This window comes from Halictus rubicundus, unplaced genomic scaffold (assembly GCF_050948215.1).
Source record: "Halictus rubicundus isolate RS-2024b unplaced genomic scaffold, iyHalRubi1_principal scaffold0085, whole genome shotgun sequence".
NCBI lineage: Eukaryota > Metazoa > Arthropoda > Insecta > Hymenoptera > Halictidae > Halictus > Halictus rubicundus.
In genome coordinates this window covers 219231-244502 of record NW_027488626.1, presented here as the reverse complement: position 1 = coordinate 244502, position 25272 = coordinate 219231, and the positions used below count along the sequence as shown (strand labels likewise).

The window sequence follows — 25272 nt, the reverse complement described above, 5'->3', positions numbered from 1 at the left end:
TCTCCAGGCCCGTAAAGAAGGCGGAATTCCGTCTCACGGGCCTGGAGGTATCAGTCACCCCCCGGGAGGTAACGGAGGCGGTAGCGAAGGCCGGGGGCTGCGCCGCCGAGTCCGTCAGGGTGGGGGAGCTGAAGGCTCCGCCCAACGGACTCGGCACGATCTGGGTGCAGTGCCCGGCCGTGGCCGCGCTGGCGGTGGAGAAGGCCGGCAAGGTGCGTGTTGGGTGGTCCACCGCCCAGGTGGTGGTTCTGGCTCCACGACCGCTGCAGTGCTTTCGCTGCCTGGCCTTAGGCCATGTACGGCAGCGATGCACAGCGGCGGTCGACCGCAGCGGTCATTGTTACCGCTGCGGGGATGCATCCCACCGGGCGGTGGACTGCAAAGCCCACCCGCACTGCGTGGTGTGCGCGGCTGTGGGGAGACCGGCGGGGCACAAGGCGGGGAGCAAAGCGTGCTCCCCGCCTCCCAAACAGAAGGGCGCAAAGGGGGGCGGTGTGGCGCCCCCCCAAAGCGCGACGAAGGGGACTGCCGGGGAGGCAGTAGCCGCCCCCACCACCTCCACTGAGACAGTGGAGATGGAGGTGGAGGCAGTCCCCAGCGGGGAGGGGGTCCCAGGCCCCCCGCCACCCTCGTCGGTGGCTGAAAAGGGGAGACCGGCTGAAGCCAATTAATGGCCACGTCCAGCCGGTCCCCCCAGTTGGTAGTCCAGGCCAACCTCAACCACTGCTGCCGGGCACAGGACCTGATGGTCCAGTGCCTGGAGGAGTGGGGGGTTGGCCTGGCCGTCGCCACGGAGCCGTACAGAGTCCCGGACCATCCACACTGGTCCGGTGACGCTGACGGCTCCGTGGCGGTGTGGTGGCGTCGCCACTCGGCGACTGTGCCCCCCTGCTCCGTGGTCGAACGGGGCAGGGGGATGGTTATGGTGAAATGGGGAAGACTTCTGGTCGTGGGGTGCTACAACTCACCCAGTTGTGACTCCGCCGAACTCGGGATGTTCCTGGACCGGCTGGGGCTAATGAGAGCCCCATATATAGCCGGTCCGGTGCTGGTCCTGGGGGACCTCAATGCGAGGTCCACCACCTGGGGTAACCCCGGGACCAGCGCCCGAGGCGGAGTCCTGGAAGACTGGGCGGAGGGGATGGAGCTCCGGTTGATAAACCGGGGCTCCGTGCCTACGTGCGTCAGGTGGAATGGGTGGTCGATTGTTGACGTGTCGTTCGCGACGGCCGCCGCCTCACGCCGTGTGTCCAACTGGCGGGTCTGGGATGGAGAGACCTTGTCTGACCACAGCTACGTCCTGATGGACGTGGCTGTGGTCTCGGACTCGCCATTGGACACGCCCCTCCGACGTGGCACCCCGTCAGCGCCCAGATGGGCGCTGCAACGACTAGACGGGGACCTCCTGAGGGCCGTGATAATCGGCTCCGCCTGGCCTTCGGCCAGGGAGCGCGGGGTAAATGAGGGGGCGACTTGGATCCGGGGCACGTTGCAGATGATCTGCGACGTGGCGATGCCCCGGGTCCGAGCTCAGCCCCCGAGAAAGTCTGTTTACTGGTGGTCGGAGGAGCTGGCCGAACTTCGCAGTTCGGCCGGCCGAGCCCGCCGCCAGTACACCCGCGCCCGTCGCCGCCATTTCCTGGGCGGCGACGCGGAGCCGAGGGTCGCCGAGCTGTACAGGGAGTACAGATCGGCGGCCGTGGCCCTCAAGCGTGCGATTGCCGCTGCTAAGGCCAAGGCCTGGGATGAGCTCCTGCTCACCCTCCGTGACGATCCGTGGGGGCGCCCGTATAAGGCGGTGCTTGGGAAGCTCCGCCCCTGGGCGTCCCCGGTCACGGAGAGGCTAGACCCGGAATTTCTGGGGCGCGTCGTTGACACCCTCTTCCCCGCTGATGAAGGGAACGAGGGGAGGAGGGAACGCGCCCCGGATCCGACCATTGAGTGGTCGGACGAATTCCGGGTCACCGAGTGGGAGCTGTACCGGGCCGTCCGGGAACTCCGGGCCGGGGGCAAGAAGGCCCCTGGCCCCGATGGGGTTCCCGGTGGTATAATGGCCTTAGCTATGGAGGTCCTCGCCCCGGCGTTCAGGAGCGTCATGGACGCGAGCCTGCGCCGGGGAGTCTTCCCCAAGGAGTGGAAAAGAGCGTGCCTGGTTCTCCTCCAAAAGGAGGGGAAACCCGCAGAGTCTCCCTCTGCATACCGGCCGGTTTGTTTACTCGACGAGGCGGGCAAGATATTCGAAAGGATAATTGCCGCCCGCCTCGTCGAGCACCTGTCGCGGGGTGGTCCCGACCTGAGCGACAGCCAGTATGGATTCCGGAGGGGGCGCTCCACAATTGACGCCCTGGAGCGTCTGCGCCTCCTCCGTGAACGGGCTGTCGCTCGGGGCGGGGCGTTGTTGGCGGTGTCGTTAGACATATCTAACGCCTTCAACGCCCTGCCCTGGAAGGAGATAGTGGGGGCGATGGAGTATTTCCAGGTGCCCCCCTATCTCCGGAAGGTGGTCGGTGACTACCTCCGCGGCAGGAAAGTGATGTTTACCGGCCGGTATAGCATCGTGAACACGAGGGAGACGCACCGCGGCGTTCCACAGGGGTCGGTCCTCGGACCGCTCCTGTGGAACTTGGCTTACGACGCGGTGCTGCGGGTTGTCCTCCCCCCGGATACGGGTGTCATCTGCTACGCAGATGACACCCTGGTATATGCCATGGGGGGGGGGACTGGGGGAGAACCAGGCACCTGTGTGAGGCCGCCCTGGACCGCGTGGTCGGGCGAATCCGGAGGATGGGGTTGACCGTGGCCGCCGCAAAGACCGAGGCGATCTGGATGTACGGATCGCCTCGGCCGCGGCGGCTGCCCCATGGTCAGAACCTCCGGATTCGCGTCGCTGAAACCTCCGTCGAGATCGGGCCCAGGATGAGATACCTGGGCCTGGTCATAGACGGCCGCTGGCGATTCGAAGAACACTTCGAGCTCCTCGCCCCCCGACTAGAGAAGACGGCAGCCGCATTGGCGCGGCTGCTGCCGAATGTCGGGGGGCCGGATTTGAAAGTGCGCCGCCTCTATACGGAGGTGGTGCGGTCTATAGCCCTGTATGGGGCCCCCGTATGGCACCGCTCGCTCGAGGCCAGCACGCCAAGCCGCAAACTCCTAGAAAGAGTGCGGCGGCGGCTGGCCTTGCGGGTCATACGGGGGTACCGCACCATCTCCACCGAGGCGGCGGGACTCCTCGCCGTGATTCCACCCTTCACTGTGGTGGCGGCGGAGCGGGCGAAGCTATACCACATCGCCCGCTCCTTCCGCCGCCCGCCGGGGGTGGAACTCACGCGCGGGGAGGAGGAGGAGCTCGAGGGCCAGAATCGCCAGGCCCGGACGGAAAGTTTATCGGAGTGGAGGGCGATGCTAACGCCCTCCACACGTCCGATTGTCCGGGCCCTCCTGCCCATATTTCATATATGGTGCAGGAGGCGGGGAAGGTTGACCTTCCGCCTCACGCAGGTGCTCTCCGGCCACGGTTGCTTCGGAGAGTACCTGCACAGAATGGGGCGGGAGCCGACTGCGCAGTGCCACCACTGCGGCGAAGATGTGGACACGGCGCGGCACACTCTGGAGGAGTGCCCAGCTTGGGCCGAGCCGCGCCGTGTCCTTAGAGCCGCGGTGGAAGGGTGGGACCTCTCGCTGTCGACCGTGGTCGACCACATGGTCGACAGCGTGAGGTCGTGGAAGGCGGTGGCCTCCTTCTGCGATGATGTGATCAAGCAGAAGGAGGCCGCCGAGCGGGCCCGGGAACGGGACCCGGGCTCCGCGAGGCGTATTTGGGCGCGGGGACGACCCCCGCGCCGACGTGTGCCCCCCAGTAGGGGGGCGGAGAGGGTAGGGAGGGCGCGGGGGTCTCCCCCGCGTCAACGTGTGCCCCCGGTGGTGGGGGGCGGAGTGGGGTTGGCGCGGGGAGTTCCCCCGCGCCCTGTTATGCCCCCACCACTGGGGGCGGCGAATTTGGGGGCCCGGGGCGTGAGCTGACCCGGGCCCCCGGGGGGGAGCATAGCTCCCCCCGTGATAGGCCGACACCCCCGGGTTATTTTCCCGATGTAAGGGGGTGTCGGTCCGTCCCATCCCGACTGGGGAGGGGGATACGTGGGGGGTTTGGGGAAAGGAAGGGTCGGGGCGTGCCGGATCGCGCCTCCGACGGCCCTTCCTTCCGGTGGCGGCGTCTTCTTGTCTCGGCCGGGGCTGGTTCCTTCGGGACACCGGCCCCGAGCGGGACACGAGGACACCGGGAGCTGTGGGTGGACCGAGCTGGGGCTCGGGAAGCCCAATCCGAAGGCTCCAGGGATGGGGACACCGGGCGGGTCCCTCCGCCCGGGGTCTTATAGCGTAGGCAGTGGGGGAGGTTAACCCCTCCCCCGGGGCATGATGATAGCTGGGAGGTGTCCTGTTGAGTACTCGCGTGATCCAGGCACCTCCCGTGTAGCTTAGGTGGGCGTGAGGTTTTAGTGGGTAGTCTCCGGGGGCTTGCCCCCGGGGAGAATCCCACATAACCCCGGCTTCCCCCAGGGAGTCGGGGTATGTATAAAACATTTCCTCACGTTAAAAAAAAAAGAAAAAAAAGGATAGGGTAGGATAGAGGATAGGATAGGATAGAGTATAGGATAGGATAGAGGATAGGATAGGATAGAGGATAGGATAGGATAGAGGATATGATAGGACAGAGGATATGATAGGATAGAGGATGGGGTAGGATAGAGGATAGGATAGGATAGAGGATAGGATATGATAGAGGATAGGATAGGATACAGGATAGGATAGGATAGAGGATAGGATAGGATAGAGGATAGGATAGGATAGAGGATAGGATAGGATAGAGGATAGGATAGGATAGAGAATAGGATAGGATACGGTATTATAGAGGATACGATAGTATAGAGGATAGGATAGGATAGAGGATAGGATAGGATAGAGGATAGGATAGGATAGAGGATAGGATAGGATAGAGAATAGGATAGGATAGAGGATAGGATAGGATAGAGGATAGGATAGGATATAGGATAGTATAGGATAGAGGATAGGATAGGATAGGGGATAGGATAGGATAGAGGATTGGATAGGATAGAGGATACCATAGAATAGAGGATAGGATAGGATTGAGGATAGGATAGGAAAGAGGATAGGATAGGAAAGAGGATATTATAGGATAGAGGATAGGATAGGATAGAGGATAGGCTAGGATAGAGGATAGGATAATATAGAGGATAGGATAGGATAGAGGATAGGATAGCATAGAGGATTGGATAGGATAGAATATAGGATAGGATAGAGGAAAGGATAGGATAGAAGATAGGATAGGATAGAGGATACGATAGGATAGAGGATAGGATTGGATTGAGGATAGGATAGGAAAGAGGACAGGATAGGATGCAGGATACGATATTTTAGAGGATACGATATTAGAGAGGATACGACATTATAGAGGATACGATATTATAGAGGATACGATATTATAGAGGATAGGATAGGATAGAGGATAGGATAGGATAGAGGATAGGATAGGATAGAGGATAGGATAGGATAGAGGATAGGATAGGATAGAGGATAGGATAGGATAGAGGATAGGATAGGATAGAGGATTGGATAGGATAGAGGATGCGATAGGATAGAGGATAGGATAGGATTGAGGATAGGATAGGACAAAGGATAAGATAGGATACAGGATACGATATTATAGAGGATAGGATAGGATAGAGGATAGGATAGGATAAAGGATAGGGTAGGATAGAGGATAGGATAGGATAGAGTATAGGATAGGATAGAGGATAGGATAGGATAGAGGATAGGATAGGATAGAGGATATGATAGGACAGAGGATATGATAGGATAGAGGATGGGGTAGGATAGAGGATAGGATAGGATAGAGGATAGGATATGATAGAGGATAGGATAGGATACAGGATAGGATAGGATAGAGGATAGGATAGAGGATAGGATAGGAAAGAGGACAGGATAGGATACAGGATACGATATTATAGAGGATACGGTATTATAGAGGATACGATAGTATAGAGGATAGGATAGGATAGAGGATAGGATAGGATAGAGGATAGGATAGGATAGAGGATAGGATAGGATAGAGAATAGGATAGGATAGAGGATAGGATAGGATAGAGGATATGATAGGATATAGGATAGGATAGGATAGATGATAGTATAGGATAGGGGATAGGATAGGATAGAGGATTGGATAGGATAGAGGATAGGATAGGATAGAGGATAGGATAGGATAGAGGATAGGATAGGATAGAGGATAGGATAGGATAGAGGATAGGATAGGATAGAGGATAGGATAGGATAGAGGATTGGATAGGATAGAGGATGCGATAGGATAGAGGATAGGATAGGATTGAGGATAGGATAGGACAAAGGATAAGATAGGATACAGGATACGATATTATAGAGGATAGGATAGGATAGAGGATAGGATAGGATAAAGGATAGGGTAGGATAGAGGATAGGATAGGATAGAGTATAGGATAGGATAGAGGATAGGATAGGATAGAGGATAGGATAGGATAGAGGATATGATAGGACAGAGGATATGATAGGATAGAGGATGGGGTAGGATAGAGGATAGGATAGGATAGAGGATAGGATATGATAGAGGATAGGATAGGATACAGGATAGGATAGGATAGAGGATAGGATAGAGGATAGGATAGGAAAGAGGACAGGATAGGATACAGGATACGATATTATAGAGGATACGGTATTATAGAGGATACGATAGTATAGAGGATAGGATAGGATAGAGGATAGGATAGGATAGAGGATAGGATAGGATAGAGGATAGGATAGGATAGAGAATAGGATAGGATAGAGGATAGGATAGGATAGAGGATAGGATAGGATATAGGATAGGATAGGATAGATGATAGTATAGGATAGGGGATAGGATAGGATAGAGGATTGGATAGGATAGAGGATAGGATAGGATAGAGGATAGGATAGGATAGAGGATAGGATAGGATAGAGGATAGGATAGGATAGAGGATAGGATAGGATAGAGGATAGGATAGGATAGAGGATAGGATAGGATAGAGGATTGGATAGGATAGAGGATAAGATAGGATACAGGATACGATATTATAGAGGATAGGATAGGATAGAGGATAGGATATGATAGAGGATAGGATAGGATACAGGATAGGATAGGATAGAGGATAGGATAGAGGATAGGATAGGAAAGAGGACAGGATAGGATACAGGATACGATATTATAGAGGATACGGTATTATAGAGGATACGATAGTATAGAGGATAGGATAGGATAGAGGATAGGATAGGATAGAGGATAGGATAGGATAGAGGATAGGATAGGATAGAGAATAGGATAGGATAGAGGATAGGATAGGATAGAGGATAGGATAGGATATAGGATAGGATAGGATAGATGATAGTATAGGATAGGGGATAGGATAGGATAGAGGATTGGATAGGATAGAGGATAGGATAGGATAGAGGATAGGATAGGATAGAGGATAGGATAGGATAGAGGATAGGATAGGATAGAGGATAGGATAGGATAGAGGATAGGATAGGATAGAGGATAGGATAGGATAGAGGATTGGATAGGATAGAGGATAAGATAGGATACAGGATACGATATTATAGAGGATAGGATAGGATAGAGGATAGGATAGGATAAAGGATAGGTTAGGATAGAGGATAGGATAGGATAGATGATATTATAGGAAAGAGGATAGGATATGATAGAGGATACGATATTATAGAGGATAGGATAGGATAGAGGATAACATAGGGGATTGGATAGGATAGAGGATAGGATAGGATTGATGATAGGATAGGAAAGAGGACAGGATAGGATACAGGATACGATATTATAGAGGATACGATATTAGAGAGGATACAATATTATAGAGGATAGGATAGGATAGAGGATAGGATAGGATAGAGGATAGGATAGGATAGAGGATAGGATAGGATAGAGGATAGGATAGCATAGCGGATTGGATAGGATAGAATATAGGATAGGATAGAGGAAAGGATAGGATAGAAGATAGGATAGGATAGAGGATACGATAGGATAGAGGATAGGATTGGATTGAGGATAGGATAGGAAAGAGGACAGGATAGGATACAGGATACGATATTTTAGAGGATACGATATTAGAGAGGATACGATATTATAGAGGATACGATATTATAGAGGATACGATATTATAGAGGATACGATATTATAGAGGATAGGATAGGATAGAGGATAGGATAGGATAGAGGATACGATAGGATAGAGGATAGGATTGGATTGAGGATAGGATAGGAAAGAGGACAGGATAGGATGCAGGATACGATATTTTAGAGGATACGATATTAGAGAGGATACGACATTATAGAGGATACGATATTATAGAGGATACGATATTATAGAGGATAGGATAGGATAGAGGATAGGATAGGATAGAGGATAGGATAGGATAGAGGATAGGATAGGATAGAGGATAGGATAGGATAGAGGATAGGATAGGATAGAGGATAGGATAGGATAGGATAGAGGATTGGATAGGATAGAGGATGCGATAGGATAGAGGATAGGATAGGATTGAGGATAGGATAGGACAAAGGATAAGATAGGATACAGGATACGATATTATAGAGGATAGGATAGGATAGAGGATAGGATAGGATAAAGGATAGGGTAGGATAGAGGATAGGATAGGATAGAGTATAGGATAGGATAGAGGATAGGATAGGATAGAGGATAGGATAGGATAGAGGATATGATAGGACAGAGGATATGATAGGATAGAGGATGGGGTAGGATAGAGGATAGGATAGGATAGAGGATAGGATATGATAGAGGATAGGATACGATACAGGATAGGATAGGATAGAGGATAGGATAGAGGATAGGATAGGAAAGAGGACAGGATAGGATACAGGATACGATATTATAGAGGATACGGTATTATAGAGGATACGATAGTATAGAGGATAGGATAGGATAGAGGATAGGATAGGATAGAGGATAGGATAGGATAGAGCATAGGATAGGATAGAGAATAGGATAGGATAGAGGATAGGATAGGATAGAGGATAGGATAGGATATAGGATAGGATAGGATAGATGATAGTATAGGATAGGGGATAGGATAGGATAGAGGATTGGATAGGATAGAGGATAGGATAGGATAGAGGATAGGATAGGATAGAGGATAGGATAGGATAGAGGATAGGATAGGATAGAGGATAGGATAGGATAGAGGATAGGATAGGATAGAGGATTGGATAGGATAGAGGATAAGATAGGATACAGGATACGATATTATAGAGGATAGGATAGGATAGAGGATAGGATAGGATAAAGGATAGGTTAGGATAGAGGATAGGATAGGATAGATGATATTATAGGAAAGAGGATAGGATATGATAGAGGATACGATATTATAGAGGATAGGATAGGAAAGAGGATAACATAGGGGATTGGATAGGATAGAGGATAGGATAGGATTGATGATAGGATAGGAAAGAGGACAGGATAGGATACAGGATACGATATTATAGAGGATACGATATTAGAGAGGATACGATATTATAGAGGATAGGATAGGATAGAGTATAGGATAGGATAGAGGATAGGATAGGATAGAGGATAGGATAGGATAGAGGATATGATAGGACAGAGGATATGATAGGATAGAGGATGGGGTAGGATAGAGGATAGGATAGGATAGAGGATAGGATATGATAGAGGATAGGATAGGATACAGAATAGGATAGGATAGAGGATAGGATAGAGGATAGGATAGGAAAGAGGACAGGATAGGATACAGGATACGATATTATAGAGGATACGGTATTATAGAGGATACGATAGTATAGAGGATAGGATAGGATAGAGGATAGGATAGGATAGAGGATAGGATAGGATAGAGGATAGGATAGGATAGAGAATAGGACAGGATAGAGGATAGGATAGGATAGAGGATAGGATAGGATATAGGATAGGATAGGATAGATGATAGTATAGGATAGGGGATAGGATAGGATAGAGGATTGGATAGGATAGAGGATAGGATAGGATAGAGGATAGGATAGGATAGAGGATAGGATAGGATAGAGGATAGGATAGGATAGAGGATAGGATAGGATAGAGGATAGGATAGGATAAAGGATAGGTTAGGATAGAGGATAGGATAGGATAGATGATATTATAGGAAAGAGGATAGGATATGATAGAGGATACGATATTATAGAGGATAGGATAGGATAGAGGATAACATAGGGGATTGGATAGGATAGAGGATAGGATAGGATTGATGATAGGATAGGAAAGAGGACAGGATAGGATACAGGATACGATATTATAGAGGATACGATATTAGAGAGGATACAATATTATAGAGGATAGGATAGGATAGAGGATAGGATAGGATAGAGGATAGGATAGGATAGAGGATAGGATAGGATAGAGGATAGGATAGGTGTTCCCGCCGCGGCTAGACCGTAGCCTCATTTTAGTGATGTATTTTGTAGTTCTATAGTTAGTTGTCGTTTATCGTTCTGTTATGGTTGTGCATTGGTTCTTGGATTCCGGGTCCCCCATTGTGCTCGGGGACGGATTATAAAATAAAACACCGAAGCATTGTGCCCCATGGTCGGGACCGAGGTTTGCCGGTCGGCGTGAAAAGCCGCTACGACCTGGGGACAAATAAGTCGGTAATCAGGCCAAAAAAAGGGTCGCGATCGAGGTTTGCCGATCGACGCGAGGTTTGCCGCGCAGCCACGCGAGGCACACAGTCTCCTGAGGCAGTCTTGCGTGAGTTCTTGTAGAGATCGGATGAACGGAATAAAACAGTGTGTGATAAAGAAACCATTGTAATTATTTAAAACCCATTTCCTCTCGCGAACATATTGGTGCCGAAACCCGGGACTCTTCGGGATCGAGAGGAAGTGGATGACGTCTCACGGACAGTGTGTAGTGTCTAGCGTGTAGTGTGTAGTGTTAGTGTGAGTGCTACGCAAACATGGCGCGAGGACGAGGGAAGAGAGGAAGACGAGCTTCATCAGATCGTCTGGAGATAGGCAACCGGCGCTCATCCTATGTCACGAACAGGGACGCTAATTTGCCGCCGGATCCGGCCGAAAACAACATGGTCGTATCTGCGATAGAGGAGGATACGGCCGTAGAGCCCGTGATTCGCCAGGAACGGGAGCCCAACCAGGAGCCACAGCTGCGTCCTTCCGACTCTCCCCATACGCCGCGTCCACCACAGAGGTTCTCTTGCTCATCTTTAGTATCCGGTTCGCGGAAACGTCGATTGTTACTTGCCGCGGCTGAAGAGCGGGCTCGCGTCAAAAGAAGCATGCTCGCGGAAAGAGAACAAGTTGAGGTGGAGCTAATAAACGAACGTTTGGCCGCCGATCTTGAATGCACGAGCGATACGGAAGAGTGGAACGAATTAAACCCACGTACGTCGAGCCCCACTAGGCAACAGAGAGCAGTGACGGAGCAAGGCAGCTCGGAACCGCTTGGGGTAGACTGTCATGACGTGGCGCATGAGGGAGCGTCCCCACGCCCCACTGAAACTGGAGATACGAACCGCTCATCGCGCAACCAGACAGATCCCACTAATCGTACTGCGGCCGGTGCGGATGTATTTCAACTACTATCGCGAGCTTTGGATGCTGTAAGAGACATGCATTCGACAAGCTCAGTGTCGAGTCAGTTAGTAAATAGGCTTACGTCGGTAAAGAGCCTTCCGATATTTGCCGGCGATTGTCTGGAATGGTTAAGATTCAAGCAAAGTTTTGAGCTGTCATCTCAGCTAGGTGGTTATTCCGAACGAGAAAATGTGGCGCGCCTGTATGAAGCACTAAGAGGGGAAGCGAGGGAGGCGGTCGATGCCCTAATGGTTACAGCTAGTAGTGCAAATGTTATAATGCAAACACTGCAATTGCGGTTTGGAAACCCCTATAAAATTATAAATAGGATCGTTCAGGAAGTAAAAAACCTGCCGAAAATAAATACGGGGAAGATGGATTTGATAACTTTCGCGACTAAGCTTCGCAATAGTGTGGCAGCCATGCAAACTTTGAAACATGTCGGATATCTACATAGCCCGGATTTAATTCGAGACGTCATTTCGAAAATGCCCTCGGCGTTAGTCTACAGCTACAACAGAGACCTAGCCTCCTACGCTACTGAAGTACCTCGTTTAGTGGCCCTATCTAATTTCCTCTACAAAGAAGCTGAAATGGCGTGCGCCGCTGGGACAGCTTCGACATCTCGCTCGGGCGAAGGATTAGCCAAGACCATAGGAGAACGACGTTCAATCAGAGGTGGTTATAAAAAGGAAAACGATAGACGAAATAAGTTTGCATTCGAATCGCCAAAAATATGTACGGTATCGCGAGCATCGCGATCGGACATGGTCCGTGATAACAATTCACCGGTGGCCGGACCGAGCAGCGGGAGAAAATGTGCCTACTGCGGATGCAGTGGGCATTCGATAGCCGTGTGCCGCGAATTTACACGCGAACCTCTTATTCGACGATGGAGGTGGGTCAGGAAGAAAAAGCTTTGCTTTAAATGTCTCGCGCCTGACCATGGATGCGGCCAATGTGTAGCTGCAGGATGCTCCTGGCGTGGTTGTGGAAAAAATCACCATCGATTGCTTCATGGACCGCGAGAGGAGACTCAAAATGTCGGTCGCACTAACGTAGGAGAGCAAGAACGAGTTGGTACTGGAAGTAGTGGGGGCGATCGCGACGCTCAAGCTTGACTGGAATGGCCGCGGGCCTTACTGAAGATACTGCCCGTAACAATTGAGGGACCCGCGGCGGACATAAAGACGTTTGCGTTACTGGACGAGGGTTCGACTTCCACCCTGGTCGACCAAGATATAGCGAGAAAAGTTGGCGCGAGAGGTCCGTGCGTAACATTAGCCATACAGGGTATCGGTAACACAGGGATGTTAGAAACAGAGAGTGAAAAGGTCTCGATCAATGTCAAAGGGAAGTTCGAGACCCATTCCGTTCAAAATGTTCAAACAGTCCGCAACCTCTCCCTACCGGCACAGACGATCGAACCAGGTCTTTTGACGAGCACTCCACATCTCTGCGACTTACGCATAGAGACTTACTCGCGAGCAGTTCCGAAGATACTTATCGGACAAGATAATTGGGAGCTGATAGTCACTCGTGAGATTCGCAGCGGAAGAAAACAGGCACCAGTGGCATCTCTCACGCGATTAGGCTGGGTGATCCATGGTCTACAGACAAGTCTTAAGGCTATAAACCGGCATGCATTACTGCTTGACGCAACGAACATGGATCAAATATCGGAACGCGTCGATGATGATTTACAAGAACTAGTGAGAAATTATTTCAAGATAGATCTGCAAGGAACTACTGCGTGTGTTGGCAGTTCGCTGCACGAGAAAAGAGCTATCGAGATTCTGGAAAAAACAACGCGCTGCGTTGGGGCGGCCTGGGAAACTGGTTTGCTTTGGCGGACGGACAAGACACATCTACCGAATAGCAGGGCTACTGCTCTGAGCCGATTAAAACAATTAGAGGCCAGATTAGATCGCGATCCGGCTTATGCAGTGCTTTATTACCAGGAAATGGAGCGGCTCATAAAAAACGGATATGTAAAGAAGACTAAGAAACAAGACGCTGGTGAATTGATTTGGTACTTACCTCACTTTGGTGTCCGAAACAAGAACAAACCTAAGAAACTGAGGCTGGTGTTTGATGCGGCTGCGAAGACAAAGGGGCTAAGTCTCAATGATTGTCTATTGGCGGGGCCAGATCTACTGCGGCCTCTATTAGGAGTGCTGATGCGCTTCAGACAGCGCAAAGTAGCATATAAGGCGGATATTGAGGATATGTACTTCAAAATTAAGATACGGCGGGAAGACCAGAACGCTCAACGCTTCTTATATAGAGGCGCTAGCCGCGAGACGGAACCTGACGAATATATCGTAACCTCTTTAATACCTGGGGCAAAGTCGTCCCCATGTAGCGCGATATATGTGAAAAGCATGAACGCGAAACAGTATGAGAGAAATATGCACCTAGCGGTGACGGCATTAACGAAAAATTGCTATATGGACGATCTCATACACTGCTCCGCTACGGACAAAGAAGCATCTGACGTAATCGCCCAGATTATCAAGATCGACCGACAGGGAGGATTTCGAATGCGAGGTTGGGCCAGTAATAGTCAATGTGCCTTAGCAGGTGTGCCACCATCCGAACGAGCCTCAGACTTGGTCGACCTTGAATTAGCCGAAGACGAAGGCAAACCGGAAAAAGTTCTCGGCCTACGATGGGATACTCGCATGGACTTACTTAAGTTCAATGTAGGCTTGAGTAGAGTTCCCGACGAGCTTCTTCAGTTCCTAAGAAGACCGACGAAACGAGAGTTCCTGCGTGTAATTATGGCGGTATTTGATCCATTAGGGCTATTGACACCGCTGACAATGTTATCTAAAATTAACATGCAATGCGTGTGGATAAGTGGCATCGGCTGGGATGAACCCTTAGGAGACCATGAATTTGCAGAGTGGAAGATATGGGTAAACGATTTGCAAAAGGTCGCTACGCTCTCCATTCCCAGGCACTATGTGGCCTTGCAGAGCAAGGTAACCCGGATTGAGTTGCATGTGTTCTGCGACGCGAGCGTCAAAGCATACGCAGCGGTCGGTTACTGGCGATTCCAGTACAGCTCCGGGTCGATTCAGACAAGCCTAGTGGCTGCGAAGAGCCGCGTAGCTCCCCTAAAGCCTCTTTCAGTCCCTCGGCTGGAGCTTCAAGCGGCAGTTCTAGCTAGCAGACTCGCTAAGACCATCAGTGAAGAACACGATTTTGATATCTCAAGACGCGTGTTATGGTCCGATTCACGCACAGCGCTTTTATGGATTCGAGACAATCCGAGGTCGCTTCAAACCTTTGTAGCGCACAGAGTGACTGAGATCAACGATTTGACGAATCTGACGGACTGGAAATGGCTTCCTTCTGATATTAACCCAGCGGATGATGCCACGAAGCGAGCAAAAAAAGGCCTCGACGAAAGTCATCGCTGGTTTCGTGGACCCGACTTTCTACGATTGCACGAGTCCGAATGGCCGGAGCAGGTGCCCCTTACAACGAAAGAATCGTCAGGCATGGCGAGTGCGGAGAAAAAGAAAGCTTTCATTTACGCAGCATTGGTGCAAGGGGCCTTGTTTCTTCCGGACTCATCACGATTTTCCTCTTGGAAGCGCTTATTATCTAGCACGGCCCGAGTTTTGTGGCGGCGGAAAGATGGAAACGGTTGCGACGAAAACGAGAAACGCCTGACAGGTCGGGCATAACTCTGACCGTGGAACATCTAGCGAAAGCAGAGAGGGCATGGATTAAAGAGATCCAACGACAAAGCTTTCCGGACGAGATCGCAGCCCTAACTAGCGGTCGCACCATTACAGTTAACAGCCGTATTGTGCAATTATTGCCGATGATGGACAACTACGGCTTATTACGAGTGCAGGGCCGGGTTGAAGCGCTGGCAAATACGGATTTTCAGGGTAAACCCGTTATCCTGGACGGTAAACACTCGGTCACAAGGCTGTTGTTACATAATTATCACACCGATGCTAAACATGGCAGTGAAAACACGGTGTTAAACGAAGTCCGGCAAAAATTCTGGGTGACTAATTTACGAAGCGCTCTTCGCTCAGTGGTGTCGAAATGCCAGCTTTGTCGGTTGAATCGAAGCCAACCCAGACCTCCCCTCATGGCAGGCTTGCCTGACTCAAGATTGGCTTATCGTGAACGTCCGTTCAGTCATTGCGGATTGGATTATTTCGGGCCTATGTTGTCACCGTAGGCCGACGTCGAGAAAAGCGCTGGGGCGCTCTGTTTACGTGTCTCACCACGCGAGGGATCCACATCGAACTAGCACACAGCTTAGACACGAGCTCGGCTATAATGGCGTTGCGCCGACTAGCAGCGCGAAGGGGCCAACCGCGAGTCATATACTCAGACAATGGCACAAATTTTCGAGGAGCTTGTAACGAAATGCGAGAGGCGATACGAAAGCTGGATGTCAAAGCGCAACAAGAGTACGTCCGTCAGAATGGAACCGAGTGGCGTTTCAACCCGCCAGCGGCTCCCCATATGGGCGGAGCCTGGGAACGCTTAGTGCGATCTGTGAAAACGGCGTTGAACGTAGTTTTGAAAGAACAGGCGCCTAAAGAAGAAACGTTGTTGACGCTTCTTGCAGAGGTCGAGCACACCATCAACTCACGACCACTCACCCACGTGTCACTCGACCCTCGCGATCAGGAAGCGTTAACCCCAAACCATTTTTTAATAGGCTGCTCTTCTGGTCGCATAGCCTTCGAAAGGTTCCATGAGCAAAGTACTTGCCCAAGAAAACAATGGCAAATTGCCCAACATTTAGCCGACTGTTTCTGGAAACGTTGGCTACGGGAATATTTGCCCACCTTGCTGCCACGGAAGAAGTGGCTTAAGAAAACGGACGGCCTGAAAATCGGCGATGTCGTCTTAATTGCGGACTATCAATCTCCAAGGAATCAATGGATAAAAGGAGTGATAAAAGAATTACTGCCTGGGTCCGATAACCAAGTGCGCGTGGTCAGGATCCAGACGGCAGGTGGCAGTATGCTAAGACCGGCAATACGGTTAATAAAATTAACAAGTACAAGCGAAGTACAAGGCGTTTCCACCTTGTACGGGGGGGGGGGAGGATGTTCCCGCCGCGGCTAGACCGTAGCCTCATTTTAGTGATGTATTCTATAGTTCTATAGTTAGTTATCGTTTATCATTCCGTTATGGTTATACATTGGTTCTTGGATTCCGGGTCCCCCATTGTGCTCGGGGACGGATTATAAAATAAAACACCGAAGCATTGTGCCCCATGGTCGGGACCGAGGTTTGCCGGTCGGCGTGAAAAGCCGCTACGACCTGGGGACAAATAAGTCGGTAATCAGGCCAAAAAAAGGGTCGCGATCGAGGTTTGCCGATCGACGCGAGGTTTGCCGCGCAGCCACGCGAGGCACACAGTCTCCTGAGTCAGTCTTGCGTGAGTTCTCGTAGAGATCGGATGAACGGAATAAAACAGTGTGTGATAAAGAAACCTTTGTAATTATTAAAACCCATTTCCTCTCGCGAACAATAGGATAGAGGATAGGATAGCATAGCGGATTGGATAGGATAGAATATAGGATAGGATAGAGGAAAGGATAGGATAGAAGATAGGATAGGATAGAGGATACGATAGGATAGAGGATAGGATTGGATTGAGGATAGGAAAGGAAAGAGGACAGGATAGGATACAGGATACGATATTTTAGAGGATACGATATTAGAGAGGATACGATATTATAGAGGATACGATATTATAGAGGATACGATATTATAGAGGATAGGATAGGATAGAGGATAGGATAGGATAGAGGATAGGATAGGATAGAGGATAGGATAGGATAGAGAATAGGATAGGATAGAGTATAGGATAGGATAGAGGATAGGATAGGATAGAGGATATGATAGGATATAGTATAGGATAGGAAAGAGGACAGGATAGGATACAGGATACGATATTATAGAGGATACGATATTATAGAGGATAGGATAGGATAGAGGATAGGATAGGATAGAGGATAGGATAGGATAGAGGATAGGATAGGATAGAGGATAGGATAGGATAGAGAATAGGATAGGATAGAGTATAGGATAGGATAGAGGATAGGATAGGATAGAGGATAGGATAGGATAGAGGATATGATAGGATATAGTATAGGATAGGAAAGAGGACAGGATAGGATACAGGATACGATATTATAGAGGATACGATATTATAGAGGATAGGATAGGATAGAGGATAGGATAGGATATAGGATAGGATAGGATAGAGGATAGGATAGGATAGAGGATAGGATAGGATAGAGGATATGATAGGATATAGTATAGGATAGGAAAGAGGACAGGATAGGATACAGGATACGATATTATAGAGGATACGATATTATAGAGGATAGGATAGGATAGAGGATAGGATAGGATAGAGGATAGGATAGGATAGAGGATTGGATAGGATAGAGGATGTGATAGGATAGAGGATACGATATTATAGAGGATACGATATAATAGAGGATACGATAGTATAGAGGATAGGATAGGATAGAGGATAGGATAGGATAGAGGATAGGATAGGATAGAGGATAGGATATGATAGAGAATAGGGTAGGATAGAGGATAGGGTAGGATAGAGGATAGGATAGGATAGAGGATAGGATATGATAGAGGATAGGATAGAGGATAGGATAGGAAAGAGGACAGGATAGGATACAGGATACGATATTATAGAGGATACGATATTATAGAGGATGCGATATTATAGAGGATATGATAGGATATAGGATAGGATAGGATAGAGGATAGGGTAGGATAGAGGATTGGATAGGATAGAGGATAGGATGGGATAGACGATAGGATAGGATAGAGGATAGGATAGGATAGAGGATAGGATAGGATAGAGGATAGGATAGGATATAGTATAGGATGGGATAGAGGATAGGATAGGATAGAGGATAGGATAGGATAGAGGATTGGATAGGATAGAGGATGCGATAGGATAGAGGATAGGATAGGATTGAGGATAGGATAGGACAAAGGATAAGATAGGATACAGGATACGATATTATAGAGGATAGGATAGGATAGAGGATAGGATAGCATAGCGGATTGGATAGGATAGAATATAGGATAGGATAGAGGAAAGGATAGGATAGAAGATAGGATAGGATAGAGGATACGATAGGATAGAGGATAGGATTGGATTGAGGATAGGATAGGAAAGAGGACAGGATAGGATGCAGGATACGATATTTTAGAGGATACGATATTAGAGAGGATACGACATTATAGAGGATACGATATTATAGAGGATACGATATTATAGAGGATAGGATAGGATAGAGGATAGGATAGGATAGAGGATAGGATAGGATAGAGGATAGGATAGGATAGAGGATAGGATAGGATAGAGGATAGGATAGGATAGAGGATAGGATAGGATAGAGGATAGGATAGGATAGAGGATTGGATAGGATAGAGGATGCGATAGGATAGAGGATAGGATAGGATTGAGGATAGGATAGGACAAAGGATAAGATAGGATACAGGATACGATATTATAGAGGATAGGATAGGATAGAGGATAGGATAGGATAAAGAATAGGGTAGGATAGAGGATAGGATAGGATAGAGTATAGGATAGGATAGAGGATAGGATAGGATAGAGGATAGGATATGATAGAGGATAGGATAGGATACAGGATAGGATAGGATAGAGGATAGGATAGAGGATAGGATAGGAAAGAGGACAGGATAGGATACAGGATACGATATTATAGAGGATACGGTATTATAGAGGATACGATAGTATAGAGGATAGGATAGGATAGAGGATAGGATAGGATAGAGGATAGGATAGGATAGAGGATAGGATAGGATAGAGAATAGGATAGGATAGAGGATAGGATAGGATAGAGGATAGGATAGGATATAGGATAGGATAGGATAGATGATAGTATAGGATAGGGGATAGGATAGGATAGAGGATTGGATAGGATAGAGGATAGGATAGGATAGAGGATAGGATAGGATAGAGGATAGGATAGGATAGAGGATAGGATAGGATAGAGGATAGGATAGGATAGAGGATAGGATAGGATAGAGGATAGGATAGGAAAGAGGACAGGATAGGATACAGGATACGATATTATAGAGGATACGATATTATAGAGGATGCGATATTATAGAGGATATGATAGGATATAGGATAGGATAGGATAGAGGATAGGGTAGGATAGAGGATTGGATAGGATAGAGGATAGGATGGGAAAGACGATAGGATAGGATAGAGGATAGGATAGGATAGAGGATAGGATAGGATAGAGGATAGGATAGGATATAGTATAGGATGGGATAGAGGATAGGATAGGATAGAGGATAGGATAGGATAGAGGATTGGATAGGATAGAGGATGCGATAGGATAGAGGATAGGATAGGATTGAGGATAGGATAGGACAAAGGATAAGATAGGATACAGGATACGATATTATAGAGGATAGGATAGGATAGAGGATAGGATAGGATAAAGGATAGGGTAGGATAGAGGATAGGATAGGATAGAGTATAGGATAGGATAGAGGATAGGATAGGATAGAGGATAGGATAGGATAGAGGATATGATAGGACAGAGGATATGATAGGATAGAGGATGGGGTAGGATAGAGGATAGGATAGGATAGAGGATAGGATATGATAGAGGATAGGATAGGATACAGGATAGGATAGGATAGAGGATAGGATAGGATAGAGGATAGGATAGGATAGAGGATAGGATAGGATAGAGAATAGGATATTATACGGTATTATAGAGGATACGATAGTATAGAGGATAGGATAGGATAGAGGATAGGATAGGATAGAGGATAGGATAGGATAGAGGATAGGATAGGATAGAGAATAGGATAGGATAGAGGATAGGATAGGATAGAGGATAGGATAGGATATAGGATAGTATAGGATAGAGGATAGGATAGGATAGAGGATAGGATAGGATAGAGGATAGGATAGGATAGAGGATAGGATAGGATAGAGGATAGGATAGGAAAGAGGACAGGATAGGATACAGGATACGATATTATAGAGGATACGATATTATAGAGGATGCGATATTATAGAGGATATGATAGGATATAGGATAGGATAGGATAGAGGATAGGGTAGGATAGAGGATTGGATAGGATAGAGGATAGGATGGGATAGACGATAGGATAGGATAGAGGATAGGATAGGATAGAGGATAGGATAGGATAGAGGATAGGATAGGATATAGTATAGGATGGGATAGAGGATAGGATAGGATAGAGGATAGGATAGGATAGAGGATTGGATAGGATAGAGGATGCGATAGGATAGAGGATAGGATAGGATTGAGGATAGGATAGGACAAAGGATAAGATAGGATACAGGATACGATATTATAGAGGATAGGATAGGATAGAGGATAGGATAGGATAAAGGATAGGGTAGGATAGAGGATAGGATAGGATAGAGTATAGGATAGGATAGAGGATAGGATAGGATAGAGGATAGGATAGGATAGAGGATATGATAGGACAGAGGATATGATAGGATAGAGGATGGGGTAGGATAGAGGATAGGATAGGATAGAGGATAGGATATGATAGAGGATAGGATAGGATACAGGATAGGATAGGATAGAGGATAGGATAGGATAGAGGATAGGATAGGATAGAGGATAGGATAGGATAGAGAATAGGATAGGATACGGTATTATAGAGGATACGATAGTATAGAGGATAGGATAGGATAGAGGATAGGATAGGATAGAGGATAGGATAGGATAGAGGATAGGATAGGATAGAGAATAGGATAGGATAGAGGATAGGATAGGATAGAGGATAGGATAGGATATAGGATAGTATAGGATAGAGGATAGGATAGGATAGGGGATAGGATAGGATAGAGGATTGGATAGGATAGAGGATACCATAGAATAGAGGATAGGATAGGATTGAGGATAGGATAGGAAAGAGGATATTATAGGATAGAGGATAGGATAGGATAGAGGATAGGCTAGGATAGAGGATAGGATAATATAGAGGATAGGATAGGATAGAGGATAGGATAGCATAGCGGATTGGATAGGATAGAATATAGGATAGGATAGAGGAAAGGATAGGATAGAAGATAGGATAGGATAGAGGATACGATAGGATAGAGGATAGGATTGGATTGAGGATAGGATAGGAAAGAGGACAGGATAGGATGCAGGATACGATATTTTAGAGGATACGATATTAGAGAGGATACGACATTATGGAGGATACGATATTATAGAGGATACGATATTATAGAGGATAGGATAGGATAGAGGATAGGATAGGATAGAGGATAGGATAGGATAGAGGATAGGATAGGATAGAGGATAGGATAGGATAGAGGATAGGATAGGATAGAGGATAGGATAGGATAGAGGATTGGATAGGATAGAGGATGCGATAGGATAGAGGATAGGATAGGATTGAGGATAGGATAGGACAAAGGATAAGATAGGATACAGGATACGATATTATAGAGGATAGGATAGGATAGAGGATAGGATAGGATAAAGAATAGGGTAGGATAGAGGATAGGATAGGATAGAGTATAGGATAGGATAGAGGATAGGATAGGATAGAGGATAGGATATGATAGAGGATAGGATAGGATACAGGATAGGATAGGATAGAGGATAGGATAGAGGATAGGATAGGAAAGAGGACAGGATAGGATACAGGATACGATATTATAGAGGATACGGTATTATAGAGGATACGATAGTATAGAGGATAGGATAGGATAGAGGATAGGATAGGATAGAGGATAGGATAGGATAGAGGATAGGATAGGATAGAGAATAGGATAGGATAGAGGATAGGATAGGATAGAGGATAGGATAGGATATAGGATAGGATAGGATAGATGATAGTATAGGATAGGGGATAGGATAGGATAGAGGATTGGATAGGATAGAGGATAGGATAGGATAGAGGATAGGATAGGATAGAGGATAGGATAGGATAGAGGATAGGATAGGATAGAGGATAGGATAGGATAGAGGATAGGATAGGATAGAGGATATGATAGGATAGAGGATTGGATAGGATAGAGGATAAGATAGGATACAGGATACGATATTATAGAGGATAGGATAGGATAGAGGATAGGATAGGATAAAGGATAGGTTAGGATAGAGGATAGGATAGGATAGATGATATTATAGGAAAGAGGATAGGATATGATAGAGGATACGATATTATAGAGGATAGGATAGGAAAGAGGATAACATAGGGGATTGGATAGGATAGAGGATAGGATAGGATTGATGATAGGATAGGAAAGAGGACAGGATAGGATACAGGATACGATATTATAGAGGATACGATATTAGAGAGGATACGATATTATAGAGGATAGGATAGGATAGAGTATAGGATAGGATAGAGGATAGGATAGGATAGAGGATAGGATAGGATAGAGGATTGGATAGGATAGAGGATAGGATAGGATAGAGGATAGGATAGGATAGAGGATAGGATAGGATAGAGGATAGGATAGGATAGAGGATAGGATAGGATAGAGGATAGGATAGGATAGAGGATATGATAGGATAGAGGATAGGATAGGATAGAGGATAGGATAGGATAGAGGATATGATAGGACAGAGGATATGATAGGATAGAGGATGGGGTAGGATAGAGGATAGGATAGGATAGAGGATAGGATATGATAGAGGATAGGATAGGATACAGGATAGGATAGGATAGAGGATAGGATAGAGGATAGGATAGGAAAGAGGACAGGATAGGATACAGGATACGATATTATAGAGGATACGGTATTATAGAGGATACGATAGTATAGAGGATAGGATAGGATAAAGGATAGGATAGGATAGAGGATAGGATAGGATAGAGGATAGGATAGGATAGAGGATAGGATAGGATAGAGGATAGGATAGGATAGATGATAGGATAGGATAGATGATAGTATAGGATAGGGGATAGGATAGGATAGAGGATTGGATAGGATAGAGGATAGGATAGGATAGAGGATAGGATAGGATAGAGGATAGGATAGGATAGAGGATGTGATAGGATAGAGGATAGGATTGGATTGAGGATAGGATAGGACAGAGGATAAGATAGGATACAGGATACGATATTATAGAGGATAGGATAGGATAGAGGATAGGATAGGATAAAGGATAGGGTGGGATAGAGGATAGGATAGGATAGAGTATAGGATAGGATAGAGGATAGGATAGGATAGAGGATAGGATAGGATAGTGGATATGATAGGATAGAGGATATGATAGGATAGAGGATGGGGTAGGATAGAGGATAGGATAGGATAGAGGATAGGATATGATAGAGGATAGGATAGGATAGAGGATAGGATAGGATAGAGGATAGGGTAGGATAGAGGATAGGATAGGATAGAGTATAGGATAGGATAGAGGATAGGATAGGATAGAGGATAGGATAGGATAGAGGATTGGGTAGGATAGAGGATAGGATAGGATTGATGATAGGATAGGAAAGAGGACAGGATAGGATACAGGATACGATATTATAGAGGATAGGATAGGATAGAGGATAGGATAGGATAGAGGATAGGATAGGATAGAGGATAGGATAGGATAGAGGATAGGATAGGATAGAGGATAGGATAGGATATAGGATAGTATAGGATAGAGGATAGGATAGGATAGGGGATAGGATAGGATAGAGGATTGGATAGGATAGAGGATATGATAGGATAGAGGATATGATAGGATAGAGGATGGGGTAGGATAGAGGATAGGATATGATAGAGGATAGGATATGATAGAGGATAGGATAGGATACAGGATAGGATAGGATAGAGGATAGGATAGAGGATAGGATAGGAAAGAGGACAGGATAGGATACAGGATACGATATTATAGAGGATACGATATTATAGAGGATGCGATATTATAGAGGATATGATAGGATATAGGATAGGATAGGATAGAGGATAGGGTAGGATAGAGGATTGGATAGGATAGAGGATAGGATGGGATAGACGATAGGATAGGATAGAGGATAGGATAGGATAGAGGATAGGATAGGATAGAGGATAGGATAGGATATAGTATAGGATGGGATAGAGGATAGGATAGGATAGAGGATAGGATAGGATAGAGGATTGGATAGGATAGAGGATGCGATAGGATAGAGGATAGGATAGGATTGAGGATAGGATAGGACAAAGGATAAGATAGGATACAGGATACGATATTATAGAGGATAGGATAGGATAGAGGATAGGATAGGATAAAGGATAGGGTAGGATAGAGGATAGGATAGGATAGAGTATAGGATAGGATAGAGGATAGGATAGGATAGAGGATAGGATAGGATAGAGGATAGGATAGGATATAGGATAGTATAGGATAGAGGATAGGATAGGATAGGGGATAGGATAGGATAGAGGATTGGATAGGATAGAGGATATGATAGGATAGAGGATATGATAGGATAGAGGATGGGGTAGGATAGAGGATAGGATATGATAGAGGATAGGATATGATAGAGGATAGGATAGGATACAGGATAGGATAGGATAGAGGATAGGATAGAGGATAGGAT

The 25272-nt window shown here is 47.1% G+C and overlaps 2 protein-coding genes across 2 annotated transcripts in view; both read left to right on the top strand.

Moving 5' to 3' along the window:
• The first annotated feature begins 12983 nt into the window (after positions 1-12983).
• Positions 12984-15883, top strand: LOC143363665 (uncharacterized). The gene is made up of 2 exons (XM_076804222.1): positions 12984-15227; positions 15293-15883. Exons 1-2 carry the CDS (start codon positions 12984-12986, stop codon positions 15881-15883), a joined length of 2835 nt encoding a protein of 944 aa, XP_076660337.1.
• Positions 15884-16074: 191 nt separating this feature from the next.
• LOC143363664 (uncharacterized) overlaps positions 16075-25272 on the top strand; it is a 69727-nt gene continuing 60529 nt past the window's right edge. The window contains exon 1 of the mRNA XM_076804221.1: positions 16075-16678. Within this exon, the coding sequence (XP_076660336.1) occupies positions 16075-16678 (604 nt within the window). The remainder of the gene's footprint in view (positions 16679-25272) is intronic.